The sequence below is a fragment of the Colletotrichum navitas genome (genome assembly GCF_030913465.1).
Source record: "Colletotrichum navitas strain CBS 125086 chromosome Unknown LY79scaffold_162, whole genome shotgun sequence".
In the NCBI taxonomy this organism is placed as follows: domain Eukaryota; kingdom Fungi; phylum Ascomycota; class Sordariomycetes; order Glomerellales; family Glomerellaceae; genus Colletotrichum; species Colletotrichum navitas.
Genome location: NW_026850708.1, coordinates 30,115 through 55,647, shown reverse-complemented (window position 1 = coordinate 55,647; position 25,533 = coordinate 30,115). Strand labels below are relative to the sequence as shown.

The 25,533-nt window shown below is 32.3% G+C and overlaps 2 protein-coding genes across 2 annotated transcripts; one reads left to right on the top strand and one right to left on the bottom strand.

Annotated features, from left to right (window-relative positions):
* Positions 1-14,579: 14,579 nt before the first annotated feature.
* LY79DRAFT_572741 (linoleate diol synthase) lies at positions 14,580-19,772 on the bottom strand. The gene is made up of 7 exons (XM_060559399.1): positions 19,501-19,772; positions 19,330-19,446; positions 19,176-19,281; positions 16,549-19,084; positions 16,016-16,469; positions 15,618-15,896; positions 14,580-15,540 (listed from the first exon to the last, which is right to left on the bottom strand). The coding sequence occupies exons 1-7, from the start codon at positions 19,624-19,626 to the stop codon at positions 14,863-14,865; spliced, it is 4,296 nt and encodes a 1,431-aa protein (XP_060407322.1). The 5' UTR covers positions 19,627-19,772; the 3' UTR covers positions 14,580-14,862.
* Positions 19,773-22,326: 2,554 nt separating this feature from the next.
* Positions 22,327-24,008, top strand: LY79DRAFT_572739 (Chloroperoxidase). Its single transcript, XM_060559398.1, has 2 exons — positions 22,327-23,746; positions 23,823-24,008. The coding sequence occupies exon 1, from the start codon at positions 22,786-22,788 to the stop codon at positions 23,590-23,592; it is 807 nt and encodes a 268-aa protein (XP_060407321.1). The 5' UTR covers positions 22,327-22,785; the 3' UTR covers positions 23,593-23,746; positions 23,823-24,008.
* Positions 24,009-25,533: the final 1,525 nt, after the last annotated feature.

Below are 25,533 nucleotides of genomic sequence, written 5' to 3'. Positions count from 1 at the left end.
ACTATTAAGCCTTAACTAATAAGTACCCTTAAACCTTATCTATAATACTATTATATACTAGCTAATAATATACTTACTAATTAACCCCTTTTTTTTTATTAAGAATAGCCTAATCTATAAGCACTAGTAGTTTACTACTTTTAATACTAAACCTTTACTTTTATAAAGTCTTACTAGCTAACTACTATAGTACTTTTATAAAAATAAAGAATAAGACCTTACTAAAGTCTTAGCTTTTAACTTTAACTACCTTTTAAAGATATTAATACTAAAAACTTCTTATATTTACTAACTAAGCTACTTATAGCTAATATATTAATAACCTAGTTAATAGTATTATACTTCTCTTTAGCTAAAAGATATTAGCTTATTTACTAATAAAAAGAAGTATAAATTTACTAGAAGCTATTTAAAAAGCTTTACTACTATAACTTAATTAACCTTTATAACTAAGTATACTAATAACTTATTATAAGACTTACTTAGTAACACCTAAAGCTTAAACTTAGCTTTATTACTATAGTATATACTAATAACTAAGAAGTTTATTTACTAAGACTAAAGAACTTATTACTAACTATAAAAAGTATATTTTATAATTACTTTACTAAAGACTAAACTTTAGAAGGTAAAAGATATTAACTTTACTTTAAATAATTAAATAAAACACCTAGAGTAATAATAGGCTACTAAGACCTAAGACTATATAGTTTTTAAAGACCTATAATAGTAAGTTACTAGCTTAAAAGCTAAAGGCTTATATACTAACTTTTTTACCTTCTTAATAGCTAGTAATAATACTTACTAGTATAAGAACCTTAAACTCCCTAAAGTCTTTATCTTTACTAGGATTAAGGATAAAAAAGATAGTAAAAACCTAAAGTTTAAGCACTAGCTTTTCTAAATTACTACCTAACTTAAGAATTATACTTACTAAAGTAATAACTATTATTTTAAATATACCTATAGCTAAGTTAAAAGATATACTATTAACTTTATTTACTTCTTAATTAGTAAAGTTAACCTAATAGTTACTACTATAAAAGATATCTTAGTAAAGCTATAAGTTATCTATATTAGCCCTATAGTTATTAATAATACTAAGTAAAAACTTAATAACCTTATAGTTACTTTTAAAAATATATAAGCTAAGTATACTAAATTTATAAAATATACTAAAGTTAGTAAACTATTTACTAGCTAATAAAAGAAATACTTTTATAATAAGCTTTTAGTTATTTCTAGAATACTATTATTTAGTAGTATATTAATACTAGTATAGATTACTAGTAGTATACTAAGTATATAGTAAAAGCTACTTATACTATAGAACCTTTATTAACTTATACTACTACTACCTATACTAGAGAGAGAAGACCTAGCTAGTATAATACTTTATACTTACTACTACTAATACTCTAAAGGCTAGTACTACTACCTACTAGCCTAACTATAACTAAATACTTATAGCCTTTTACTAACGCCTAGTAAAATTAATACTTATTTTAGTTATAGTAGTACTAACTATACTATCTATAACTACTTTTACTACTAAAAGACTACTATAAATAAGTTAATATTAAAAAGACTATTAAAGAGGACTTAACTAGCTAGTAAAAAACTAAATACCTTAGTAAAATATACTTTTTTACTAAAGTATAGTGTATAAGAAGACTATAGACTATCTATTATATTAATAAACTTATAAGACCTTATAAAGGAAAGACCTCTTAAGACTAAACTTATAATAGCCTTTAATAGATATAGAATTTAACTATATACTTTTTTAATATAAGAGTAAAAGGTTACTTTTTATATACCCTTAAGTAACTACTTTACTTAAAAAATTCTATAATACCCCTTATAGCCTACTACTTAAGCTTATCTTTACTATAGAATTTAATAGTAAATAATTAAATAATATCTAAGTAATATAAATAGCTAATATATATATTAACTAATATTACTTAATATAAACTTTTTCTATAGCTTAATATAGGCTACTATAATATAATCCTAGGATATTAGTAGTTTACTTACTATAAAGTAAACCTTAATATAAAAAACTAATATCTTCTTTAGCCTTCTAATACTCCTTAAGTATTATTACTACTTACTATTATATAAGATATAGAAGACCTTTATACTTTAATAAAATTAATATTTAGTATAGATTAACACTAAAAGATAGTAAGCTATTTTAAAGTTAATTACTAATAATACTAGTAGAAGATAAAAGCTAGGTAATTACCTTAGTGTCTAGGTTAATCCTCTAATACTCTTATAAGTATAATATAACTAAAAGCCTTTATAAAATAAAATAAGTACTTTAAGACTAAGACCTCTAGTAGCTAAGACTTTATAAAAGAAAAAAAGATACTTAATATAACTAGCTATACTTTAGAAATATAACTACTTTACTTTATAAACACTATTACCTTTAATATAAATCTTTAAAGAGAGAATATTAAATTAGGCTTTATCTCTCTTTATAAGCTAAATAAAATAATTAATATAAAAAAAGAAGCTAAAAGAAATAAATAAGATCTATTAGACTAAGATAAGTAAGTTATAAAAGACTTAGTTAATATAAAGTTACCTCTTAAGCTAGTAGCTTACTAAGATATTTTTAGTAAAACTACTAGAACTAACTTTTTTTTACTATTTTTATAACTATAAAATTAAACTTAAAAAAGTAAAAACAATAAGCTTACCTATTACCTCTTATATAAGTAGTTACTAGTAAAACTATAGGCTACCTAGGAATACTTACTAAAGAATCTCTAAAAAGGCTTTATATCCTCTAGGAATACTTCTTAGGCCTCTTCTATATTATTTATATATAAAGCTAATAAAAGCCTATAATTCTATATTAACTTCTAGAAGCTAAATAAGATTACTAAGAAAAACTAATACTTTTTACTACTTATTAATAAGACCTTAAACTAAATTAGTAAATAAAGATCTTTACTAAGCTAAATATTTAATAAGTGTTCTATAAAATTAAAGTATACTTTAACTCTAAGGACCTAATAACCTTTTACACCTATTATAAAGCTTATAAGTGTAAAGTATTACCTTTTAGACTTTATAATAGACTAGCTACCTATTAACACTATATAAATAATATCTTTATAAAATACCTAGATAATTCTTATACTATATACTTTAATAATATTCTAATTTTCTTTAAAGACCTCCTTAAATACTAAGAGTATATTAAAAAAGTACTTAGTTAACTTTAAAAGGCTAGCCTATAGGCTAATATTAAGAAGTATAAATTTAAAATAATAACTACTAAATACTTAAGATTTATACTAAGTACTAATAGTATTTAACTTAACCTTAAAAAGATTACTATAGTAAAAAACTAAAAAGCACTTACTATAGTAAAAGGAGTATAATTCTTCTTAGGATTTTATAACTTTTACTAAAGGTTTATAGCTAACTATAGATAAGTTATATATCTTTTTAACTACCTAACTACTAAAGACTATACTTACTAATAGACTATAGATTATAAAGAAGCTTTTAAATTACTAAAGTAGGCCTTAACTAATATCTTTATACTCTAATATTTTTAACTAGAGCTACTTACTTACTTAGAGATAGACGCCTTAGACTTTATCTATACTAAAGTAATACTTTAGTACTAAGAGGACAAGACTTAGTACCTTATAGTCTTCTATTTAAAAATAATAATAAAAGCTAAGGTTAACTATATAATTTATAATAAAGAACTACTAGTAGTAATTTTAGCTTTTAAAAATAGTACTTAAAGCTAGTAAGCTATTACTAAAGATTTAAGGTTATTATTAACTACTAACTACTCTTATACTTTATAATAAAAAAGCTACTAAATAGTTACTAAGCTTACTAAGCTAAAACTATAGTAAACTTTAACTTTATTATTTAGTACTACTTAAGAAAGAAAATATATTAGTAAATACTTTATTAAAAAAAAGAAGATCTAGTAACCTAAAAGTTACTAAAAAAAGTAAGCTATACCTAAGTATTACTTTTACTTATACTACTTTTCCTTAAGATTACTAAAAAGCTAAAGTAGCTACTATAAGATATAATACTAATACTTATAAGAACTACTTTAGTAAAGATTATAGTTAATACCTTAACCCTAGAGAATAACCTTTAAAAATACTTACTAGTAAAATAAATTCTTTAGTTAAACTATAACCTTACTATCTTATTACTAAAAGCTACTTATAAGCTTATAAGTAAAAAATAAAGACACTAAAAACTCTAAGATAACTTATTAATAATAGACTATAAATTAGTAATACCTTTAGAAAAAAACCTATACACTTATATAATTTAAGAGGCCTATAACTAAAAACTATTTACTTACCTTAGCTATAATAAGATAATAAAAATCCTTAAAGAATACTACTATTAGCTTAGCCTTTTAGCTAATATAGAGAGATATATCTAAAACTATTATATATACTACTATAGCTAAAAGCTATAAAATAAACCTCTTAGGGAACTTTATCTTTTACTTATCTTATACTACCTTTAGTAGTATATTATTACTAACTTTATATTTTATCTAGAAGATAAAAAAGGCTTTAATAACCTTTAAGTAGTAGTTAACTACTTAAGTAAATAAGCTATATTTATTTTTTACTTTAAGATAACTACTATAAAGAATATAGTATATATATTTTATAAAAAAGTCTTTTTAATTTTTAGTTTACTTAAAACTATTACTTTAGACTAAGGTCTTTAATTTATATTAGACTTTTAGAATAAGCTTTACTATATCTATAGTGTTAAAATAAAGCTATTTACTATAGACTACCTTTAGACTAATAAATAAACTAAGGTCTTAAACTAATATATTATATAATAACTTTACTTCTTTATTAATTACTACTAGAATAACTAAAGTAATATAGTTCTAGTAGTAGACTTTACTTATATAGTCTTCTTTAGTAAGACTACTAGTTTATCCCCTTATAAAGTTAAATTTAAGAGACCTCTAAGGTTAAGTTTTAATTAAGATAACTATACCTAGAAGTATAATAGCACTAAAAAAAAACCTAATAAAACTAACGCCTAGTACTAAGCCTAAAAGATTTATAAGTACTAGTAAATAACTAAAGAGAATATAGAAATTACTTAAGAATAGTACTATTATTATACTAACTAGTATAAATAACTTAATAACCTTTAAGTTAGTAATAAAGTTTTTATTAATATAATTTACTAGAAATATAATAACCTTAATAAGCTTTAAAACCTATAGGTAGGTCTTTAGCTTATTATAGTAGCTAGATTAAGAAGAACCTAGAAAGTCTAGTTACCTAAAGGTGTTAAGGCCTATTTAGTGTTTTACCTAAGTAAGCTTAGAAAAGCCTTTAATAACCTTCTCCCTAGATAATAATAAGAACTACTTCCCTTTATAATATTTAACTTTAATAATAAACCTAAGTATAAAGTATTATAAGTACTAAAGTCTAAAATAAACTATAAGAGACTTTAGTACTAGGTTAATTAGTTAGGTTATAATAAAGATTTAACTTAGTATAATACTAAAGGCTTTTATTATTTACTAGTAGTACTATAGAGGTTTTATAAAGAACACCTAATAGCTACTAAACCTCTAGTTAATCTACCTTAATAATTATAGGCTATAGTAAAGAACACTAAAGTACTTCTTTACCTTAATAATAATAAAGCTACCTAATAGACTATTAACTTACTACTACCTTATAAGCTAACTAACACTTTTTAGGCCTTAACCTTACTTTACTAGCTTTTATCTTAAAAAAAGATTTTCTAAAAAAAAGATTTATATAAGAAAATAAAAAAATTAACTTATAAAAAAGAAAGATTATTTTTAAGGCTAGTTAAGAAATTTTAATATTATAAATAATATTACTAGTAAAGAGGGAAGGTAATATTATAAGGTAACTAGGACTATAGGCTATAATAGCTATACTAGGTGTAGCTAATAAGCTATAGAGACTACTAAGGCTAGGTATAGACTACTAGAGGTTATATAACTAAGAAAAGGTTTATAGAGGGATTTAAAGGTAAGGCTATAGAGGAAGGCCTTACTATAGTTTTTTTTTCTTTTTTATCTTAGAATCTTTATTCTAGGTAATATAGTTATAAGTTATTTAACCTTAGTTATTACTACTATAATAACTTAATATAGTTAATATATTTCTTAATACTAAAAAAGACTTATTAAAAAAGCTAGTATACTATAAGCTACTACTAGGTTATTAGTAAGAAGGAAAAATAGTATTTATTATATAGGCCTTAAATAGGTTATATAATATACCTCTTCTTTAGTTTAAGGAGTTTATAAGAACACTAAAAAACCTAGGACTACTATTATTAAAAAAGACCCTTGTCTCTTTGTTTCTAAGGAGTATACTATATATATACTCTTTTATATTAATAATATTCTTATTATATACCTAAAAGAGAGTAAAGAGGTAAAAGAAGTAATTATTATAAGGCTAAAAGAGGTATATAAAATAAAGGACCTTAGAGAAGTAAAGTAGTATCTAGGTATTTATATTATATATAATAGACTTAACTAGAAGATATATCTCTACTATAACTAATATATCTATAATATAGTAGTAAAGTTTAAATATATAAATAGAATTTCTCTTATAATACTACTACTAATAATAGACTTTCTTTAAAACAAAGAGATAGTAATACTAGTAAAAGTAAAGCTATTTTAAGAGATAGTTAAATTAATTCTATATACTACTATAATAATCTAGCTAAATATAGTATTTACTTACTTACTTCTCTCTAGGTACCTAATAAACCTAAGTGTATACTATATCTAAGTAGTAAAGTAGTATATTTAATACCTCTTTTATACCTTATATTTATTAATATACTTTAGTATCTTAGGGGGTATATAACTTCTCTATATAAGTAATACTTCTTTTACTAATAATATAATTACTTATTAGTTATCCTAGAGGTATATTATATATCTCTTTAGTAGCCTAATTTATTAGAAAGTAACTTATTAAGTAATAGTTATAATATTAATAACTAAAGCTAAGCTTCTTACTTTTAAATATATAACTAAGGAACTTATTACTCTAAAATACCTCTTTTATAATATTTACCTTAAATTAAGAGATAATATATAAGTAGTATAATATAATAACTAGTAAATAATTTACTTAGTTATAAAAAAAAAAAGAGGATTATAATATAACTTTACTATATTAATATCTAGAATATATAGCTATAAGAAGTCTATATAAAAGGTAAAGTTAATATTATATATTTACTAATAAATAAAATACTAGTAGATAAACTTACTAACAGAGTTCTAAAAAAAAATACAAGGATTCTATATAAGTGTTAAGACCTTTATAGTGTAGTAAAAAAGAGTTAGTAGTTATATAGGCTTATATAAGCTATATAAAAATATAGTAAAATAAGGTTTAGATTAAGTTTTTTTTTCTTTATATACTTATACTTTTATTTCCTTTTTAGGAAGTAGCCCTGCTTTTCTATACTAGTTTTTAGAAATCTATTTTTAGTATAGGCACTAACATGTATTATATAGTGCTAGGCAAAAAATATAATACAAATACAAGTTATATTTACTAATATATCTTAGTATATAGTTACTAAAAATAGAAACTATATTAAGTAACCCTTGTAATAATTTTAAGATCTATACTATATATTAATTATATAATTAAATATTTATAACTTAGTTTAAAAAGCCTTATATTTTAAAAAAAATATAAATTCTATATAAAATACACTTTTAAATCTTTGCTTACTAAGAATCTCTTATAAGTTAAATTTAAGCACTTTAGAGTACTCCTTAACTTATAAGATATATAGTATATAGTAAGATAAAGAGAAATAAAGACCTAATTAATAAATAATAAGAAGGATAAAAGTAAAAACTTCTCTAAAATTAAATAATAGCCTAGGGCTAAGAGGCCTAAGCTAAAGTAAAAATTAAAAAACAGCCTATAGGCTAAGGAGCCTAATATTCTAAAAAGTTAAAAAATAGCCCTAGAGCTAAAGAGCTTAATTAATAACAGAGGAAGGTATCTATATAGTTATCTAAGAGATAATAAAATATAGAGTAAGTCTCTTATATAAAAGAAAGCTTACTAATAAAGCTATTAAGGTTAGCCTATATATAAGTAGCACTAAAGAAGACACTATAATATATATAAGGACTAATAAAGAAGCTAGAGGAATACTTAGGGGTAATAACCTCTATAAAGAGATCCTTAAGGCTACCTACTTTATTATATACCTCCTTTTTCTTTTACTTCTTCTTTTTCTTTTACTTTTTTTCTTATTTTTCTTCTCTTTATCCTTATTAAAAAAGATGGTTATAGGTAAAGTAGCCTTCTTTTTCTTTAGAGTTTAAGGTAAAACTACTTATATATATAACTATATAGCTATAATTACCTAAAATAAAAATATATAAGTAAAAGTAACTATTATATAAATAAAAATAACTTACTTTATATAAGGCCTTTTTATTACTTAAAGTATATAAGAAGGTATTAGCTAGGCTAATAACCTTAAGGGTAATAGTATATATATATACTAATATATAATATATTAGTAATATTTAAGGCTAAGACTTAAGAGACACTTACTATTAGATTAACTTATAAGTGTACTCTTTAAGTAATACTTATAAAGGCTAATAATAGTAGGTCTTTTTACTATACTCTTTTAGTATTCTAGTACTTTTATAAAGGTATTATTATTATTATCTAAATCTTTCTTAACCTTAGGAGATAGTAGTAAGCTCTTTTTATTATTAATATAAAAGTAAAAAAGTAACTACTTTACTACTACTTTATTATTTATAAAATAAGTTACTAATTAAGAAATAACTAGGTAATAATAAGTAGTAATATACTAGTTAAAGGTAAATCTAGGCTTAAGTTACTTAGCTTTTCTTAACTAAAGTTAAAAAGGCTAGTCTCTAGAGAGACTACTTATTATTACTTTTAAAGAACTATACTTATTCTTTAGCACTAAAATTAATTAACTAGTAATAGGATAATACTTATAAGACCTATCTATAGGGGGTTCTTACTCTCTTGTAGACTTACTAAAGGTTATCTCTTTCTCTTTAAGAGAAGACAAGGTGTACTTATAGTAACTATAGTAGTTATATAGTAGTAAGACTACTATAGCCTTAGGGCCTATAGTAGCTATAAGGGTATATATATAAGCCTTACTAAAGGTAATAGTTTTATAAGATATCTAAAAAAAAAGAAGTATTAGTAATTAAGTAAAGTAGTATAGTAATATAAAAAAATAATAAGTTAGTAATTAATTATAATAAAAATAATAATATAACTTATAATTATTATTATAGTTATTAAGAAAAAAAGAAGAATAGTAACTATTATATTAGCCTTAAAGTAAATATCTACTAATATATAGGCTAGCCTTATAGTAAGTAGCCTTACTAATAAGAATACCTAATACTAGTAGCCTATAATTATATAATAACTAGCCTTTTTATACTAAAAGAACTATTTTTCCTTTATATCTAGGTGTATAGTAACCTACGCTAATGCCTAAGGGGGTATATTATATAGGATATTACTAACTAATACTACTTTCTAAAACAATATTACTTATTAATCTAACCTTTGCTCCTAAATATAAATACTTATAGTAAAATCTACTAAGCAAGGTAATATTTAAGGAATATAGATTATAGTACTATAGATAAAAGAAATAAGCTACTTTTAACTATATAAATTGCCCTCTAAACGTACTACTTAATAATAAAGAACTATAGAATACTTATCTTAAGTAAGTTTAGCTTAGGGGGTAAAAAGCTATACTTAACTAGTAAAAAAAAAGCAAGAGAGCTAGAGGACTACTACCTAAAGATAACTAGAAATTACTTTAGGAGGTAAAAAGTAAAATTTAAAACTTTTTTATTAGCCTAAGATAAAATATAAGACTATTAAAATATAAAACCTTACTTAAATTTAACTTTACTTATAATACTTTACTTTAGGTAAATAAATTATAAACTATACTTTACTTTATAAATAAAGATTAAAATAACTTCTTATTAATATATTTACTTAATTAATAAAAAGCTAAAAATAAAGTAGACTAAGGATATTAAACCTTTTATACTATAGTTATTAAAGTAGTTTAAAGTATATTTTATACCTAGAAAACACTTACACTAAGTAAAGAATATATTATATTAGAACTTCTAGCTTTACTAAAAACTTATAAAGATATACTTAAGCTACTAGAAAATATTTATACCCTCTTTAAAATAGTAATTCTAGAGAAAATTAATAAACTTAGTAAAAAGAGAATTTAGAAGGTTATTAATATAATAGAAGTAAAGAATAAGCTACTTTTACTTAAGTAAGTATTTATATATAAGCTAGATAAAGATAGACTTTTTAACTACTATAAAGTAAAAATATATATATAAGGTAATCTCTAGAAAGAAAACTTACTATAATAAATATATATAGTTACTTTAGTAGTAAGGACTTTCTAAGTTATAATAGCTATTATAGCTTAATTTAACCTTAAGATTTATTAACTAAATATAGTTAATATATTTCTTAATATAGAGATAAATAGTAAACTAGTTACTTACTAATTCCTAGAAAGTTTTTAGATTTATAAGAAATATATTTAACTTATATATACTCTATATAGGCTATATAATATACTACTATTATAGTATAAAGAGCTATCTATAACACTTAAATTACTTAGACTATAAGCTATAAATAAAGACCTATATCTATTTATAAATATAAAGTAGAAAGTATTTATTATCTTCTATATTAATAACATCCTAGTTTATTACTACTAAAATAATAAGGTAGCTAGAGAAGTAATTATTAATAGCCTAAAGAAAGTATATAAAATAAAAACTAAGGTTAAGCTAAATACTACCTTAGGATATAAATTATTAAAGACTATTAGTTAAAAAAACTCTTCTTTATATATAACTTATATATTAAAAAGGTTATAAAATAATTTAAACTTACTAATAGAATTACTTTAGTAACTTTTTTATTAATAGTAACCTTTAAAAAAACAAAAACTAAGCTATAAGAGAAGTAATTTATAAATTCTAGACAAAAATTAGCTTAATACTCTTTATAGTAATTATAATTTAACCTAATATTACCTTTATATACTTAGTCTTATTATAATATCTAATAAACTTTTTAAAAATCTATATAAAAGTAGTAAATTAGGTAATTTAATACCTATATTCTATATACTACCTTATAATTAGCTTTAGTAATATAAGGGGTAAAATACTTTTATAACTATAATAGACGCTTTATTTATAGATAATAAAGAATTAAAAAAGTTATCTTAAGGGTATATCTTCTTGCTTTTTAGAGAAGTAATTTAGTAGAAAGCTACTTACTAAGTAATAATTACTATATTAACAACAGAAGCTAAACTCCTAAGCCTAGAATAGATAACTAAAGAGATAATAGCTTTAAAATAGCTATTTTAAGACTTTATACTCTTACTAGGAGATATATAGAAAATTTATAATAATAACTAATAAAAATTAAGCTAGTTATTTAATAAGAAGAGTACTTATTAATATATTTATAATATATTAATATTTAGAATATATAGTTAAAACAAGAATTCTTAAATAAAAGTTTTAATATTATTTATATCTTAATAAATAATATACTAGTAAATAGACTTATAAAAAACCCTTTATATACTAAGTTTAAACACTTTATAGCACTAATTAACTTTTTTAATATAATAGACTTTATTTAGAATAATAAAAACTAAGTAAATAAAAATAAGTAAATAAATTCTAAACAGTAAAACTATCTAAGGTATTATTTCTTAGCTAGAAAATTATTTAGCTACTTAAATAAAGAAAATACCTTTATCTTAGCTAGGATTACCTTAGTATACTAAAAATAAACCTACTATCTTAAAAACTAATTATTAGGACTATACTACTAGATCTAACTAACCCTTTTTAGAATCCTAAATATTATTTACCTAAGAACCTACTTTTAAACTAAAAACCTATTTCTAAACTAAATCTAGCTTATTTACTTATAATAAGCCTTTATAGTTACTTTATAAAGACTAAATAAGCTTTTTAAAGTTAAAATTATAGCTAGATTTAATTTACTTATTATAAAGTAGCTATAAATTATACTTTATATAAAATCTAGCTACTAAGATATAGTAGTATAGTCTTTACTAACTAAAGCTAGTTAAGAGAGAGCCTATAGGGTAGAAGCCTATAGGACAAGAACCTATATATAAGCTAAAGCTAGTTAAGGACCTATATTAGGAAGGTAACTTAACTAAGCTAATAGCTAGTAACTATAGCTACTAAATAAGGTAATATTAGGATCTAGAAGCCTAGTAGTTTATAAAGCCTTTTTTTAGTAAAAAGATATATTCTTAAATATCTTAATATACTTATAAACCTTTTTACTCTAGAAAATAAGTACCTTTTTAATTAGCTAGATATAAACTAGGACCTAGTTAAGAAACTTATACTTTTCTTTATATTTCTAGAGTAAACTAAGACTATAAATATATCTATATTTTAATAAAGTAACTCTAGAATAAAAATATATTAAGAATAGTTCTATAAATAGTAAATATAACCTTTTTTTACTATAATATATTCTCCCTAGGAACTACTATATAAAAGGCTTTTTAAATAGTTTATATAAAATAGATTTATATATAGACCTAGCTTAAAGATAAGTATTTTATCTTTATTTATATTATATATCTTATACTTCTTATATAAATTACTATAATTACTTATATATTACTTTATAAGATAATTATAAACTAAAAATAAAGGCTTACTATTAAAATCTTTAGACTTAGACTTTTAATCTAAAGTATTAAGTAGCTTATGTTTTTTAGCTTTTCTAATATAGTAAGTCTAAGCTAAAGTAAATTCTATTTTATATACTTTCTAAATATAGGCCTAGTTATTCTTTTACTAATAACTTATTATATTATTAGTATATAAAGTAAAATTTATATTTAATAATCCTAAGGCTATAAATTTTATATTAGTATAAACTAAAAACACTTAGGAATTAATATATAAGTCTTATATTTCTAGTAAATAAGTACTACTTACTTAAAAAATGCCTTTTTAAGCTACTACTACTTTACTTTTTATTTATTTTTCTTAGGTATCTCTTTTAAAGTTTTAGTTAAAACTACTTAAGAATTATTAATACTACTTAAGAGAAATAGATTTCTAGATATAAGAAGTAAAATATAAAGTAGATTCTCTTAGTTAAAAAAAAACACTAAGTGTAGCTACTTAAGGAATAGAATTCTAAACTATAGCTATTTAATTTTTAGCTAGAACTATATTTATAAAAGAATTCTAAGCTAAGAAAGTAAAAGTCTAAACTAAAGCTACTTAGTTCTTAGCTAAGACTATATTTAAAAAAGAAGTCTAGGCTAAGCTAGTACTATTAAAAGCTAAAACACTAGATAAGTATTCTTTATTAATAACTAGTAAACTAGCTATTTTTACTTAGTTAGCTATAAATAAGTTATAGAGGTTTTTAACTTTATTTAGTATAAGGCTTCTAAAAGTAGTATTATAAATTCTTAAATAATTTATACTTAAGTATAGATCTAATAACTAAAAGTATAAAAAGTAATAATTATATAAGGTAAGACCTTATATCTTATATAGTAAAATTCCTTTCTTAGATAAAAAGTAGTTAAATTTTTAAATCTTATTATTAATACTTTTTTATTTTATTTTACTAGCTATTTTTTACTTAAAAACAAGAAAATTAGCTAGTATATACTTTAGAATTAAAGTACTAAGTAAAAAAAAAAACTAACTTACTTTATTAATTTATTAATAAGTTAAAAAAAAAGAAAAAGATTTTTAAAAAAAGAGGTTATTTTATATTAAAAAACCTAAGGCTATTATACCTTCCTTAAGAATAATAAAAAAAGTATAGTTAATAAAGTAAAAACCTTTATTTAAAAGGTCTCTTTTAAACCCTTTCTTTATTTACTTTATTATAATATTTTAGTTATAATAACCTTTATTATATAATAATTACTTTATTTTCTTTTATTTACTAATTCTAAATCTATATATAAAGCTACTTTTAAGATATCTTAAAGCTAGGAAGGTATATTATAAAGCTAAAATAGCTTTATATAGCTAGTGCTAATAGTGCTACTATAGGATGTAGTATACTACCTATATAGACTATCTAGAAAAGGTATTTCTACTGCTTTTCTAGTTTATATATAGTTTTTTAATAGGTTAACTACTTTTCTCTTATATAACAAGACACTATATTTTATTATATTACTCTATATATTATTATAAGTCTATTTAGTTATATTAATCTAGTTTAATATATAAAACTACCTTAGTATAAATAAGTATAAGGCTTCTTATAGTTAATATATATAAATAATTAGCGTTTATCCCTTATAAGGTAATCTTAGCTTAAATATATAGTTAACTAAGTAATAGCTGTAAGCGGTGGAATTTTATATAAGCGAGAGTATCCTTAGCTCTGTTATAAACATTCTTGTATACAGTAGTAGCTACAAACAGCTCCAGGTAGAAAAGCAAGGATACAAGTCGTCATAGCCCCTAATGCTAATAATTAAATTAATATGGGTCCTAGGCGCGCCCATCAACTCAGCTGGCTGGCGGCCAATCTCGTTATTAAAATTTGTCTTCACCTCATATCATCAACCCACGTTTGTTAACATTAGGTGAGGTGACAACATGATTTGAAAATGCTAGCAAGGCTAGCCTATTCGTTTCTATAGTGGTGAAGACTAGCTCACTTAGTGCGGACCACGGCACCCCGTTGACATCGCTATTGGCTTCGGAGCCCTCTCTTTACGCCCAGCCTTACCGCCACTACAACTGCAACCGCTTGCAGCACCATCCGCACACACACACTTGACCACGGCAAAAGCGCCACCATCTGAACTCTGGCCCTTGGGCTGGTACCAAGGCGGACAGAAGTCTGGCAACGTCTTACCGACTGTGCGGATCTGGCCATACTTGACACCCTTCTTGTCGATGTAGTCGCTCTTCCCGAACCCGTCAAAGCGGATCTTCCACGTCATCGGGAAAGGGACATACTCGTCCCATGCAGGGGTTAAGTACGTGTCAAATCCGGGCCGGAAGACCTTGTCATTGAAGATCTTGGACGCCTTCCTCCGATCCCCCAGCTCGCCAACTTGTTTCTTGATCCACTCCACGCGTTCAGGCGCCATATAATTTGCGTAGCCTTCTAAAGTAGGCTCAAGGTGCACACGCTTAAGCTCTCCCTGGGCTGCAGGACCACGGCGCGTGTTGCGCGTTAGCGCAATAAACTTTATCATCTGCGCTTGGCTAAGTGGCGTGAAGCGGCGTGGGCTGAAAACCGCGTACTTGTCAGCAATCGAGAGCTGAAGGGTCAGGAATTCGAGTTTGCCCTTGTCTTTCGCTTCCTCGGCCTTGGCGGTAGCAGGAGCCTGGGAACAGAGGTGTCAGCCATTCCTCGAAATAAGGCCTTCCTATTTCGCGCCCCCGTGTAAAGAAGCAAACCTACCAAATCCAATACAACATACTGCCCCTCCTTGAGCGTTGTGGGACTGCTCTTATACGGGCCGTTGCCAACAAAGTCGAATTGCCCCTCCTTGAGCACCTTGCGCACGATGGGCAAGTTAACCTTGTTGCGTGCCATGCCTTGCACCATCTTTTCAACAGTGGCATCGTCATCGGCCAGTGCAGCACGCTGGAGGGCGAGCCATTTTGGTTCGGCGGCGATGTTGTCGCCGTTGGCAACTTGGCAAAGGTCTTCCATGAAACCGTCTAGCGTAGCAGAAAACTATGCAGAAAAAGAGATTGGTTAGCTCGACTATTGTTACTGTATCTGGATTTCCAGAAGTATGATTCCATAAAACAGATGTTCAAAGGACCAGAGGGGGTGAAAGGGTGGCAACTCACTGAAACGACAGCATTATATGCAAAGTCTAAAGAGATCAACAGCAAGATCGCCGCAGCTCTGACCCGATTCGGCTCATGCTTGAGCACCTGTCGTGCCACAAACACACCCATACGATGCATCGGGTTATTCTCCTCCTTGCCAAAAAGCATATTGGACAAGCCGAAAATCTGATTGGCCTCCCAGATCGTGCCATGTGTAGTAAGGCTAATCAAGAATTCCACTGACTTCTGGAACGCCCGGCGGCGCGCCATCCACTTCGTCTCGTCGGTATTGTAGGCCAGGAAGACTTGGCAGTTGGTGATGTGCTGGTAGATCTCGTTTTCGGTGTATGTTCCGTGCTGTGCGGTCTGAGTGTGCTTGCCCAAGACTGTAGAAGTGGCGGGGATCTCGCGCAGTTTGTGGCTGAAGCCGAGGAACGACGCCATGTAGCGGGTCACAACAGGGATGGCGAAGCTGTGAGTGCAGGATGAGTGAGTTAATGATTTCTCGGCTGAAAGGAGCATTTCCAACATCAAGTAAATTCAATACTTACTCTCTGGTTGCGTCGATTTGAAACTCTGAGTTGGTGATGGAGACCGATTCGCGCTTGACGATGAATGTCATTAACTCCGAGAGGTATGCCTTGAGATCTTTCTCGGAATTCTTGACATAGTTCTCTAGGATCTTTCGGTCAAAGTTGATCGGCCTCACTGTCTCCCGATCAAGCACGTCTCTGAGTGACTGAGGCAAGTTTGACTTGTAGGTGAACACCGGATTGGTAAAGTGATCGCTCTGATATCCTTTGAGGACGGTGAAGATGTCATCAAACTTGTCAAGGTAGCATGGCTTCTGGGGTTTCTTCGGCGGGTATGCGACAATGCTCGCTGCAGCCTTTGCTCGGTCGTAGCAAGGGTTGAGCTCGATGTTGGCTGTCTCTCCAAATTGAACGGCGTAACCTTGCTGCTCGGCGTAGATGGCGTTCTGCTTGGCCGTATAAAAAGGGGAAAACCACCTCAGACTGTCAGGGGGCAGCCAGCCTGGAAAGGCACGCTGGATGAGCCGATGGAAGACGGAGCTCTTACACACTTCGTTGTCGGGTGTGACTTCTTTCATTCCCCAGGCCGTCAAGCTTTGGGTGTTCCAGTCGACGGTATAAAATCGATCAGATCTCACCAGCGTGATGGCATCAGAGAAGATGGCTGACCACAGCGCGGAGCTTGAATTTCCTGGCCCCGGATCTAGACCCATCTTGGCATCGCTCTCGCAAAAGATGCCTGGGTACAATTCAATCTTATCGGGCGACTCATAGAGATCGCGTAGGGCATTCTGGATGTCCGTGTTTGCAGAGACACTCTCGAACGTGGTGTGGACGGGAAGCTCAAAAAAGCTACGGAAATCGTTCAGTGTTCCGATTTCCCACTTGCGAGCCTGCATAATGCCCATCATCTCAACGGGCTTGAGACACTTGGGCACGTTTCGCGGGCCAAAGTTGGATAGAGGCTCGTCCATGGCCGCAGTCAGCTCATTGAGCATCTGCTCGTCATTAAAAAGGTTTGTGATCTCGTTGCGTGTGAAGAGCTTGGGGTTCGCGACAGAGGCGGTGGCGACGGCCAGGGGCTTCATGGCCTTGGCGACGTCGACGTCTATACCGATGCCGTCCATGGAGATGCCACTGTCTGAGCCATTTCTGCTCCGCTCGGTGCTATTCCCGTCCTCTGAACCGGGACTTGTTTTCGTGGCGGGAACATCCGGAATGCCGAAGGTGACTTGCCAGGGCTCCTCGTGCTTCTGCTTCCCATATGCCATCACTTTGAGAAATTCTGCCAGGGAGAGGCGGTCGGGCTTCTCGATGCCGAGAGTGGCCTTCATAAAATCCTCTACGTACTTCTCGTCACGAAGCGAGATGGCGCAGTGGAAGCGGTAGATCAGGTTAAACTCGACAGTGACCTGGTTACCAATGCCTCGGGTGGTCTTCTTTTGGTCAAAGTCCTTCCTCGGATCGAGGGTAAAGTTTGTGTCAAACTGGTGGAAGCCCATCAAGGCACGGAGATAGTCGTGAATGCTAATATTGACATACATACCCTGCGTGATGAGGCGGGCAGTGTTGAAGAGATCGTCGTCCTGCTTGTCACACGCAGCCTGCCAAGCAATCTTGAAGTCTTTGCACTTCTTCTCAAAGGACTTCAAATGAGCTGGCGACTCGCGTTCCAGCTTTTGGCCCTTCTCTTTCAGCTTCTGCTTCAGCTTGCGTTTCACGTCCACAAACTCCCTGTATAAGGGTTGAGACTCAAAGGCCGTGATCAAATCAAGAGCATTTTTCCTCTTCTCTTCGGCTGCTTCACGCACAGCTGTCTGCTCCGGTGTCTCGGGGCCGAGTTGCGGTAGAGCAGCATCGGGGGCATCCGGAGGCCTCGCGGCTTGGACTTCGTTCCACAAGCGCTCGTAATCATTGCAAAGACGGTCCACCGTTGAGTCAAGTGGTGCCTTGTTGCCATGGTCGTCCCGATCAGGAAGGTGTTCTTTGATTAGCGCGACTAGTTGTGTGCCGCTGTACATTTCTGGTACGCTGAAGCGACCGTTCTCGTTGATTTGTAGAAGCTGTCTGGCAGCATAGTTGTGGTACCGGTTGTACATAACCAGCATAATACACACTCCAGGAGGCTGCCTCAGTAGACGGTCCTCTGCGAAGGTGTCGGGCTTGAGCAGGCCTAGCTTGTACTTGTTGTCGCGGACTTTTCGCACCATCTCTTCGGTATAGCCATAGAGAGGCGAGAGGTCCAGATACGAAGAGGAGTCCGAGAGGTTCTTGTCATCGTCGTTGGTGCGGAAGATGTCATGGATAATGATGGTGGCGTGGTACAAGAGCATTGATGATAGTCCAGACTGACTCTGGCGGCCCCCGTTCTCGCGAGCCATCAGCCGATCAAACAAAACTTCGGGGTCAGGCAGCGCGCCAAGCGGAGCCGTTTTGGATGGTACGGTCTTCGCGTAGGGAGCACCAGCCTGCCCGAGGTGTGGGTTCAGGGCTGAATTGAAGGACCCATCGGCAGTTCTGTACTGAAAGGCGTCACCCAAGTACGAGAGAGGAGCTGATTTCAACAACGTCAGCGGAGGAAGACACAAGCAGAAGGCCAAACGTTTTCATGTCTTCTTCTCTTCAGGGCAGGTCCATATACTCACGATGCAGCATTTTGTCGTACTTTTCACGCACTTGAGCGTTAATAAACTTTTCACGAAAAGCGCTGTTATTCGATAGGCTACCAGCAATCTGGGCAAGTCCACGCTCCTAGGCACATTGTTAGTGATACGCTACCAAAGCCAGGAGAGAACTTACATCAGGACCTTTGCCGGAAAAGAAACTTCCAGCAATGTCACCCCAAGCGCGCCAATTGCTGGGAGTGAGTGCTGCCGTGAGATCTCCAAGCAGCCCGACCTTCTGCGTAATTTTGTTCTACACGGGCTTGTTAGCAATGACGCGTTCAGACACACACGATGTAGGACTTACAGAGATCAGACTATCGCCGTGGAACTGGGCGTACTTCTTTTCATTCTCCTTGTTCCTCAACTGTAGGGTAAGGTCCATGAGCTGGTCCTCCCTTGACTGGGTCACTGCAATTGCTCGTGTCGCCATGCTGGGCGGGCTGGTCGGGCGAGCTTTGCTAATGTGAAGGAACAAAGAATACAACAACTGGCTAATCCTAAAATAGCCAAAGGTCTGTCTGGATGAGCCCGGGGTATGATTTACGAGGTCTGCGAAGTGACTTATGCTCAATCATGGGTAACGGGGGCGAGCCATATTAATACCGTCGTCACGTCAAGCAAAGGGCATATTAATATTACCGAGAGCACATCCTTGGCGCGGGCGTTACGATTGACTCTCCGCCAGCCCGCTTGCAAGTGGAATTACAATCTTGCCAGCAATACCTTTACGTTGGTACGAATTAATTACCTTCTGACACATACTATTACGTGCAAGGTTTGAGATTGTGCTGGGTTCAGAACCCTGGCCGACGCTTTCGTCCTGGGCAAATAGTCGCCTTCGGTCTCTGTACCTCCAGATCGTGGAAAGAGACACCATGGGGATAGGTAATTTGAGTTGCGATATAGTACCCGTCGGTAGCTGAACCTAGCCAAAATGAAATGGCCGATGCACATATCATGAATAAGACATTGTGGCTGCTAGAGTTCAAACCTGAGCGTATGTAGAAACTTGTGGCTGGTTGAAACTAAGGCAAAGCACCCACTTTTTGACCACCCCTGCATTTTGACTACCTAAAAATGCTGCCTAGCTACTCTATTAACTACTATACCTAATTTTCTAACTATTACAACAATTTCTATTCTTTATTAATCTATATTATTTTTTTAGGATCCCTTCTTTATTATATAATAAAGCAGTATACTAAAAATAAGGTTATTTTAGTACTTAAGAATATTAAAAATAGCCTATTTACTTAGGCTACTGCTAGCTAATAGGGTGTACTACGATTAATACTTCTAAGCTATAGAAAAGGCTACTAACAACAGCAAGATGTATTTAAAGACCTCTAGAGGCTCTCTATAAGCTAGGAGGCTAGCCTAGCTACTTAGGTAACTGCCTAGGTAGACCTTAGGCTACTACTAACCTATTAATAACTAAAGGACTTTACCTATTATATCCTTTAAGCTATAGAGGATACTTAGCCTCTAGGCAAGAGGTAAGTAGATAGCTTTATTTAAAGGAACCTATTTATTAAGGTCTAAAGAAGTTAATTTATTAATTTAAGGTATATTAATAAGGTATCTACTAAGGTTATTAAGGACTAGTTTAAATATCTTATTATACCTTATATTACTACTATTAAACTAGCTAATAAATATAATATAGATAAGACTAGTATCCTTAAGGGTAAAAGAGATAATAGGCTAGTACTAAGTAAAGCTATAATAAAGGTAGTAAAGAAGAAGTAGCCTAGATTATAAGCCTAGGTATTTATTATTAAGTGTATATCTACTAAAGGTATTCTTATTTATCTCTTAGTTATATATAAAAGTAAAAGTATTTAATAGTAGTAATTCTCTCTAGATCTAGGCCTATATAATAAGTAGTAATTTATAGTAATAAATAATAAATAAACTACTAATACTACTACTATTAAATAGCTAAAAAAGGTCTTTTTACTATAAACTAAGCTCTCTTAACCTAATTAAGCTAGACTACTTATCTTAGATAAGTATAAAAGCTATATAATAATAGACTTTATATAGTTATACTATATAAATAATATTTATCTTTTATTTTTACTACTATATACCTCCTATATCCTTTAGCCTTTTAACTAAGTAGTCTTTAGTCTTATTAAGGTAGCCTATTAGAAGAAGCTTAAATACCTTATATAGTAGAATAATTTAACTATTATTAGTAAAAAGAACTTTATATTATATTATTAAAAGGCTTACTAAGCTAAATTAACTACTAGTAATATTAAGAGTAGCTAAAAATATACTAGGTTATAGCCTATTACCTTTATAAAGCCTCTAATAAGCTCTTATCTATTACTAAATAAGCTAGCCTTATTAATACTACTTAATAAGGGTATAGATAGTGCCTATAATAGTAAGAGTACCTAGGATATAGAGGATTAGCTATCTACTTTATTAGTAGTTAGGTAGTTAACGCTTAAAAAGAGGAGGAAGCTAGATGCCTAGCTACAACTGTTTAGCTAGCTAGATTAAACTATTACTATATAACACTAGCTCTTTAGAAAGGTAAAAAAAGGCTTCTAAGAGTAGGCCTTAAAGTTAGCTACTACTAAGCACTAGATACAGCTCCTCTAGGCCTAAGTTACTAATAGTAACCTAAGGAAGAGGAAGGCTATTACCCTAGATCTAAACATAAAGTTTATAATAATTAAAGAGGTGTAGTAAGCCTAGATTGAGGCTAGCGATGTTGAAAGTACGCTAGATGAATCTGGCGCATTAGATATACCTAGTGAGGCCAAAAGCTGTATTATTGTGGCATTAAGAGGTTGTGGATAGTTAATTGAATAAAGTGGTGGTGGTTGTGATGGCTTTATTTTTGGGTGGTCAAAATGCAGGGGTGGTCGAAAAGTGGGTGCTTTGCCTTATTGTCGTGCATTGCCCGACGGCAGGTATACTCCAGCCAGTCTCTTCCTAATGCAGATTTTCAGCTGCTATAGATCAGCGTTTCGGTGTTTATATACCCTTATCAGAGACTACTGCAATGGAAGCATAAGGACCGAGCCTGTCTTATATCCTGAGACCTTCTCTAAAAGCTGTCTCAAACTCAGATTGCCGACGGACTCCTCATGAGCTAGTTTCGGGCCGTTCCCAAAACGATGCGGAGGGTTCAGCTAGAAGCGGGCTTCCCGCCAACGCTGGCATGTGATGGCTCAATACAGAAACATGTTCAATACTACTCGCCTAAAACACGCATTCTGCTAACCTCAGGGATGATCTCGCAGCGAATGCCATCCAAGGTCATTGTCAACATCAGCGGCTTGACATTGCCAAGACATAAGCCCAGCTAGCATTAGAAGTACTCAAAAGAAAGCTTCTTACATGAAATGCCTAGGTAAAAAAGCGGCCCAATCCTGGTTCAATTGTTGTGCTCCCCCACGGCGCTTGATAAGATCGCTACTGTACTTTTACCACAGGAAAGCCCCCTCGTCTTCAGAAGGTCCTTTATCAACGTTGCTATATCGCAGTTTCTGCCAGCTCAATAGGTGCTGTGATCATCTGTTTCTTTACCTGGTGTCATCAAATCACACCTTAATTTTCCCCTCTCACAATGGCAATGCCTCCCTCTCTTCCGGTTGGCAAATATGTTCGCAGCCCGGACAGTGCCAGCCGCAGTCCTTGCCCAGTAGTCAATGCGCTCTCGAACCACGGCTACATCGAGCGCGACGGAAAGAACATCTACATGTCCGATCTGACGGCGGCGATGCGACAAGTGGGAATGAGTCCCTTGCTCGGCTCCATTTTCGCCGTCCCAACCTACTTTGAGTACCACAACCCGGACAAGGCCCATCTCCAACCCCCTGTCAGCGCATTGAAGAGATTCTGGGGTCTTCTCAAGAACCCTTACTCCTATTTCTCTTACTTTGGCTGCTGGAATCCGCAGCAGTACGACGAAAAAGGCAAAAAATATCTCAACCTTGATAATCTTGCCTCCCATGGGGCGATTGAGCACGACATTTCTCTCTCACGTCGCGACTTCGCTCAAGATCAGGGCAACAACAAGCCGCAGAAGGACCTGATCCAAGACATGCTCAAGTGCTCCCACGACGGCGAGACCCTCACCATCAAGGAATTAGCCGGCTTCATCAAGATGAGGATCAAGCAACAGCTCATCGACAATCCGGAGCTCGTGTACGGCCCTGCTCAGCACCAGGTCAACTGCGGCCAGATCGCGCTGATGATGGGATGCTTTGGTGACGGCCAGACTATCCCTGTGAAGTATGTTCGGGCCATCTTTGAGGACGAGAGACTACCCATTAAGGAGGGCTGGACTAAGCGGACATGGTGGTCTATGGGCTTAATCGAGTTCTTCCGGTCGGTGAACGACCTTGTAAAAAAGGTCAATGTCAAAATCTAGTGTCGGATAGGGCCAATATCGATAACAATAGATATCTGTAATGAACGATTGAGTAGTTTCTAGCATTAGTCAATGAACGTGGCTGGATATTCCGCCGCTTCTCAGCTTTTTTCTAGCATAACTCAAGGCCCTAGTAATAGTGAGCATTGAACACCTGCAAAACTTATGATTAGTTTCTGCAAATGCAATGTGGTGAAGCAAGGCTAAAATTCAGAACTTGTCAGACGTGCCTTAATTTCGAACTATCAAATGAGGGGACATGTGTTCACGCTCAGCAGAGAGTGCGAAAGCTAGACGCTCAAAAGGTCCAGACGCTTGAACGGCCGCCACTAAGAGGTCTACAAGGTCTCAAGAAGGCTCACACACAATCGCTTCCAGAAACAGTCAGGCAAGGCCGCGTACCCAACTTATTTGCGTCGAATGCTTGTTTTTCCAAGACTCTCGTTTACTACCGTATCCTCTCGTTAAATTTGCCCACCTCCACTTTGCAAGCTAACGGCAAGGGGCATCGAGACCGCCAAATAAGGGCTAGCGTGCTGGCAGAAACAGGGATCTAGAAAGGCAAAAGTAGGGGTTAGTCATTTACGTCAGCAGGAAGTTAAGGCGTAAGAACAGTAAATAAAGGGCAAGTGGGCAAGTGGGTGGATGGGTGAGCAGGTTGACCGCTTTCTATGATAGGTTTAGCTCCGTGAGCAACCGCTTTCCCCTTTGCCGTTAGCTTGCAGAGTGGAGGTGGGCAAATTTAACGAGAGGATACGGTAGCTAACAAATAATTCAACCCACACATTCCTCCGAGTGAACACAAGCATTGACGCTTTCAGCTAGCCCCGAATGCTCGATGCGGCCTGCCGCGTAAGGCTTACCCAGCTGAGACATGGCCGCAGACGACAAATGTTACCGTCTGAGTTGCCCAGCCAGCAAAAGATTACTGAAATGCACATGTCTTGCTTCTCCCTAGTACATCGAGCACAACCCCTCATCGGCTGTGGTTCATGTGCCTCGCATGCATGCATGCGAGGCACTAGGGTATTAATCATAAGAGTAAACTTTACGGATACTTAGAGGGCTAAAGGATTGAGTTCCATAACTTCCTCGGTTGCGGGTGATCCTCCACAAGTCCCGGCGCGGAGCGGGCCGTTACGAAGGATTAGCTTCCCAATTTTCAGTAGGAACTTAGTTTCTGTAATCAGGATAGCTCCCTAGATAGGCTTGGTTATGGCTGAAATGGATAGTGGGTAATTTCCTAAAACGACATATCGTAGTTCATTCTCAGATTTTAGGTGCATCCCGAACAGTGTTACAGCAGGATACTTAACCCTATTTGGCAGAATAGTGAATAACTTAAGCTAGTTATCTGATGGGTTGTCCGAAAACGACATTTGCAGTATTGTAGAAGACCAGACGTTTTTAATGACGGCGCTACACATGAATGGGGGAATTTGAGTAATACTAATAGCAGATGGAAAGAGAGTGCCTCCACAAGCCAGATCAGGGCCCTCTGTCACTATAGCCTTATAATGAATTACTTTTTGGGCCGCTGCTGATCCTTCACAGTTTCTACCAAGGTTAGAGTTAGAGAGTTGCAAATTTGCAGTCTCTAATACAAAAGTAGCTACAATACTCGTGCAAGGTCCAGGGCTCAAGATAGCAGACATATATTAAGGCGGAAGCCACTAGGTTAGCACAATAGAAGAAGCTTTTCATAGTGTAAGGCTTTTACAGGGGCACTTTTCCCCCACCTCAGCACAACTACCTAATTAGCCCAGGCAAGCCCTTATGCGCCACTCTGTGCCACAGACTGCTTGATAGGGTCCCTAACGCCCACTCTGTGTTTCCGCACCTCGCGGGTCCTCAAGAACCAGACTAACGTGCCCACCGGCACCGCGTCTGGGTCCCCACCCGATTGAGCAACATGTTCCTCCGCCACGTTGCGCCTCTTTC

Coding starts and splice junctions, on each gene's coding strand:
- LY79DRAFT_572741 (XM_060559399.1), bottom strand. CDS start 19,626: ATGGCGACACGAGCAATTGCAGTGACCCAGTCAAGGGAGGACCAGCTC. Junction 19,085..19,175: donor GTACGACAAAATGCTGCATC/GTGAGTATATGG, acceptor TGTTGAAATCAG/CTCCTCTCTCGTACTTGGGT. Junction 15,897..16,015: donor CATATAATGCTGTCGTTTCA/GTGAGTTGCCAC, acceptor TTTTCTGCATAG/TTTTCTGCTACGCTAGACGG.
- LY79DRAFT_572739 (XM_060559398.1), top strand. CDS start 22,786: ATGGCAATGCCTCCCTCTCTTCCGGTTGGCAAATATGTTCGCAGCCCG.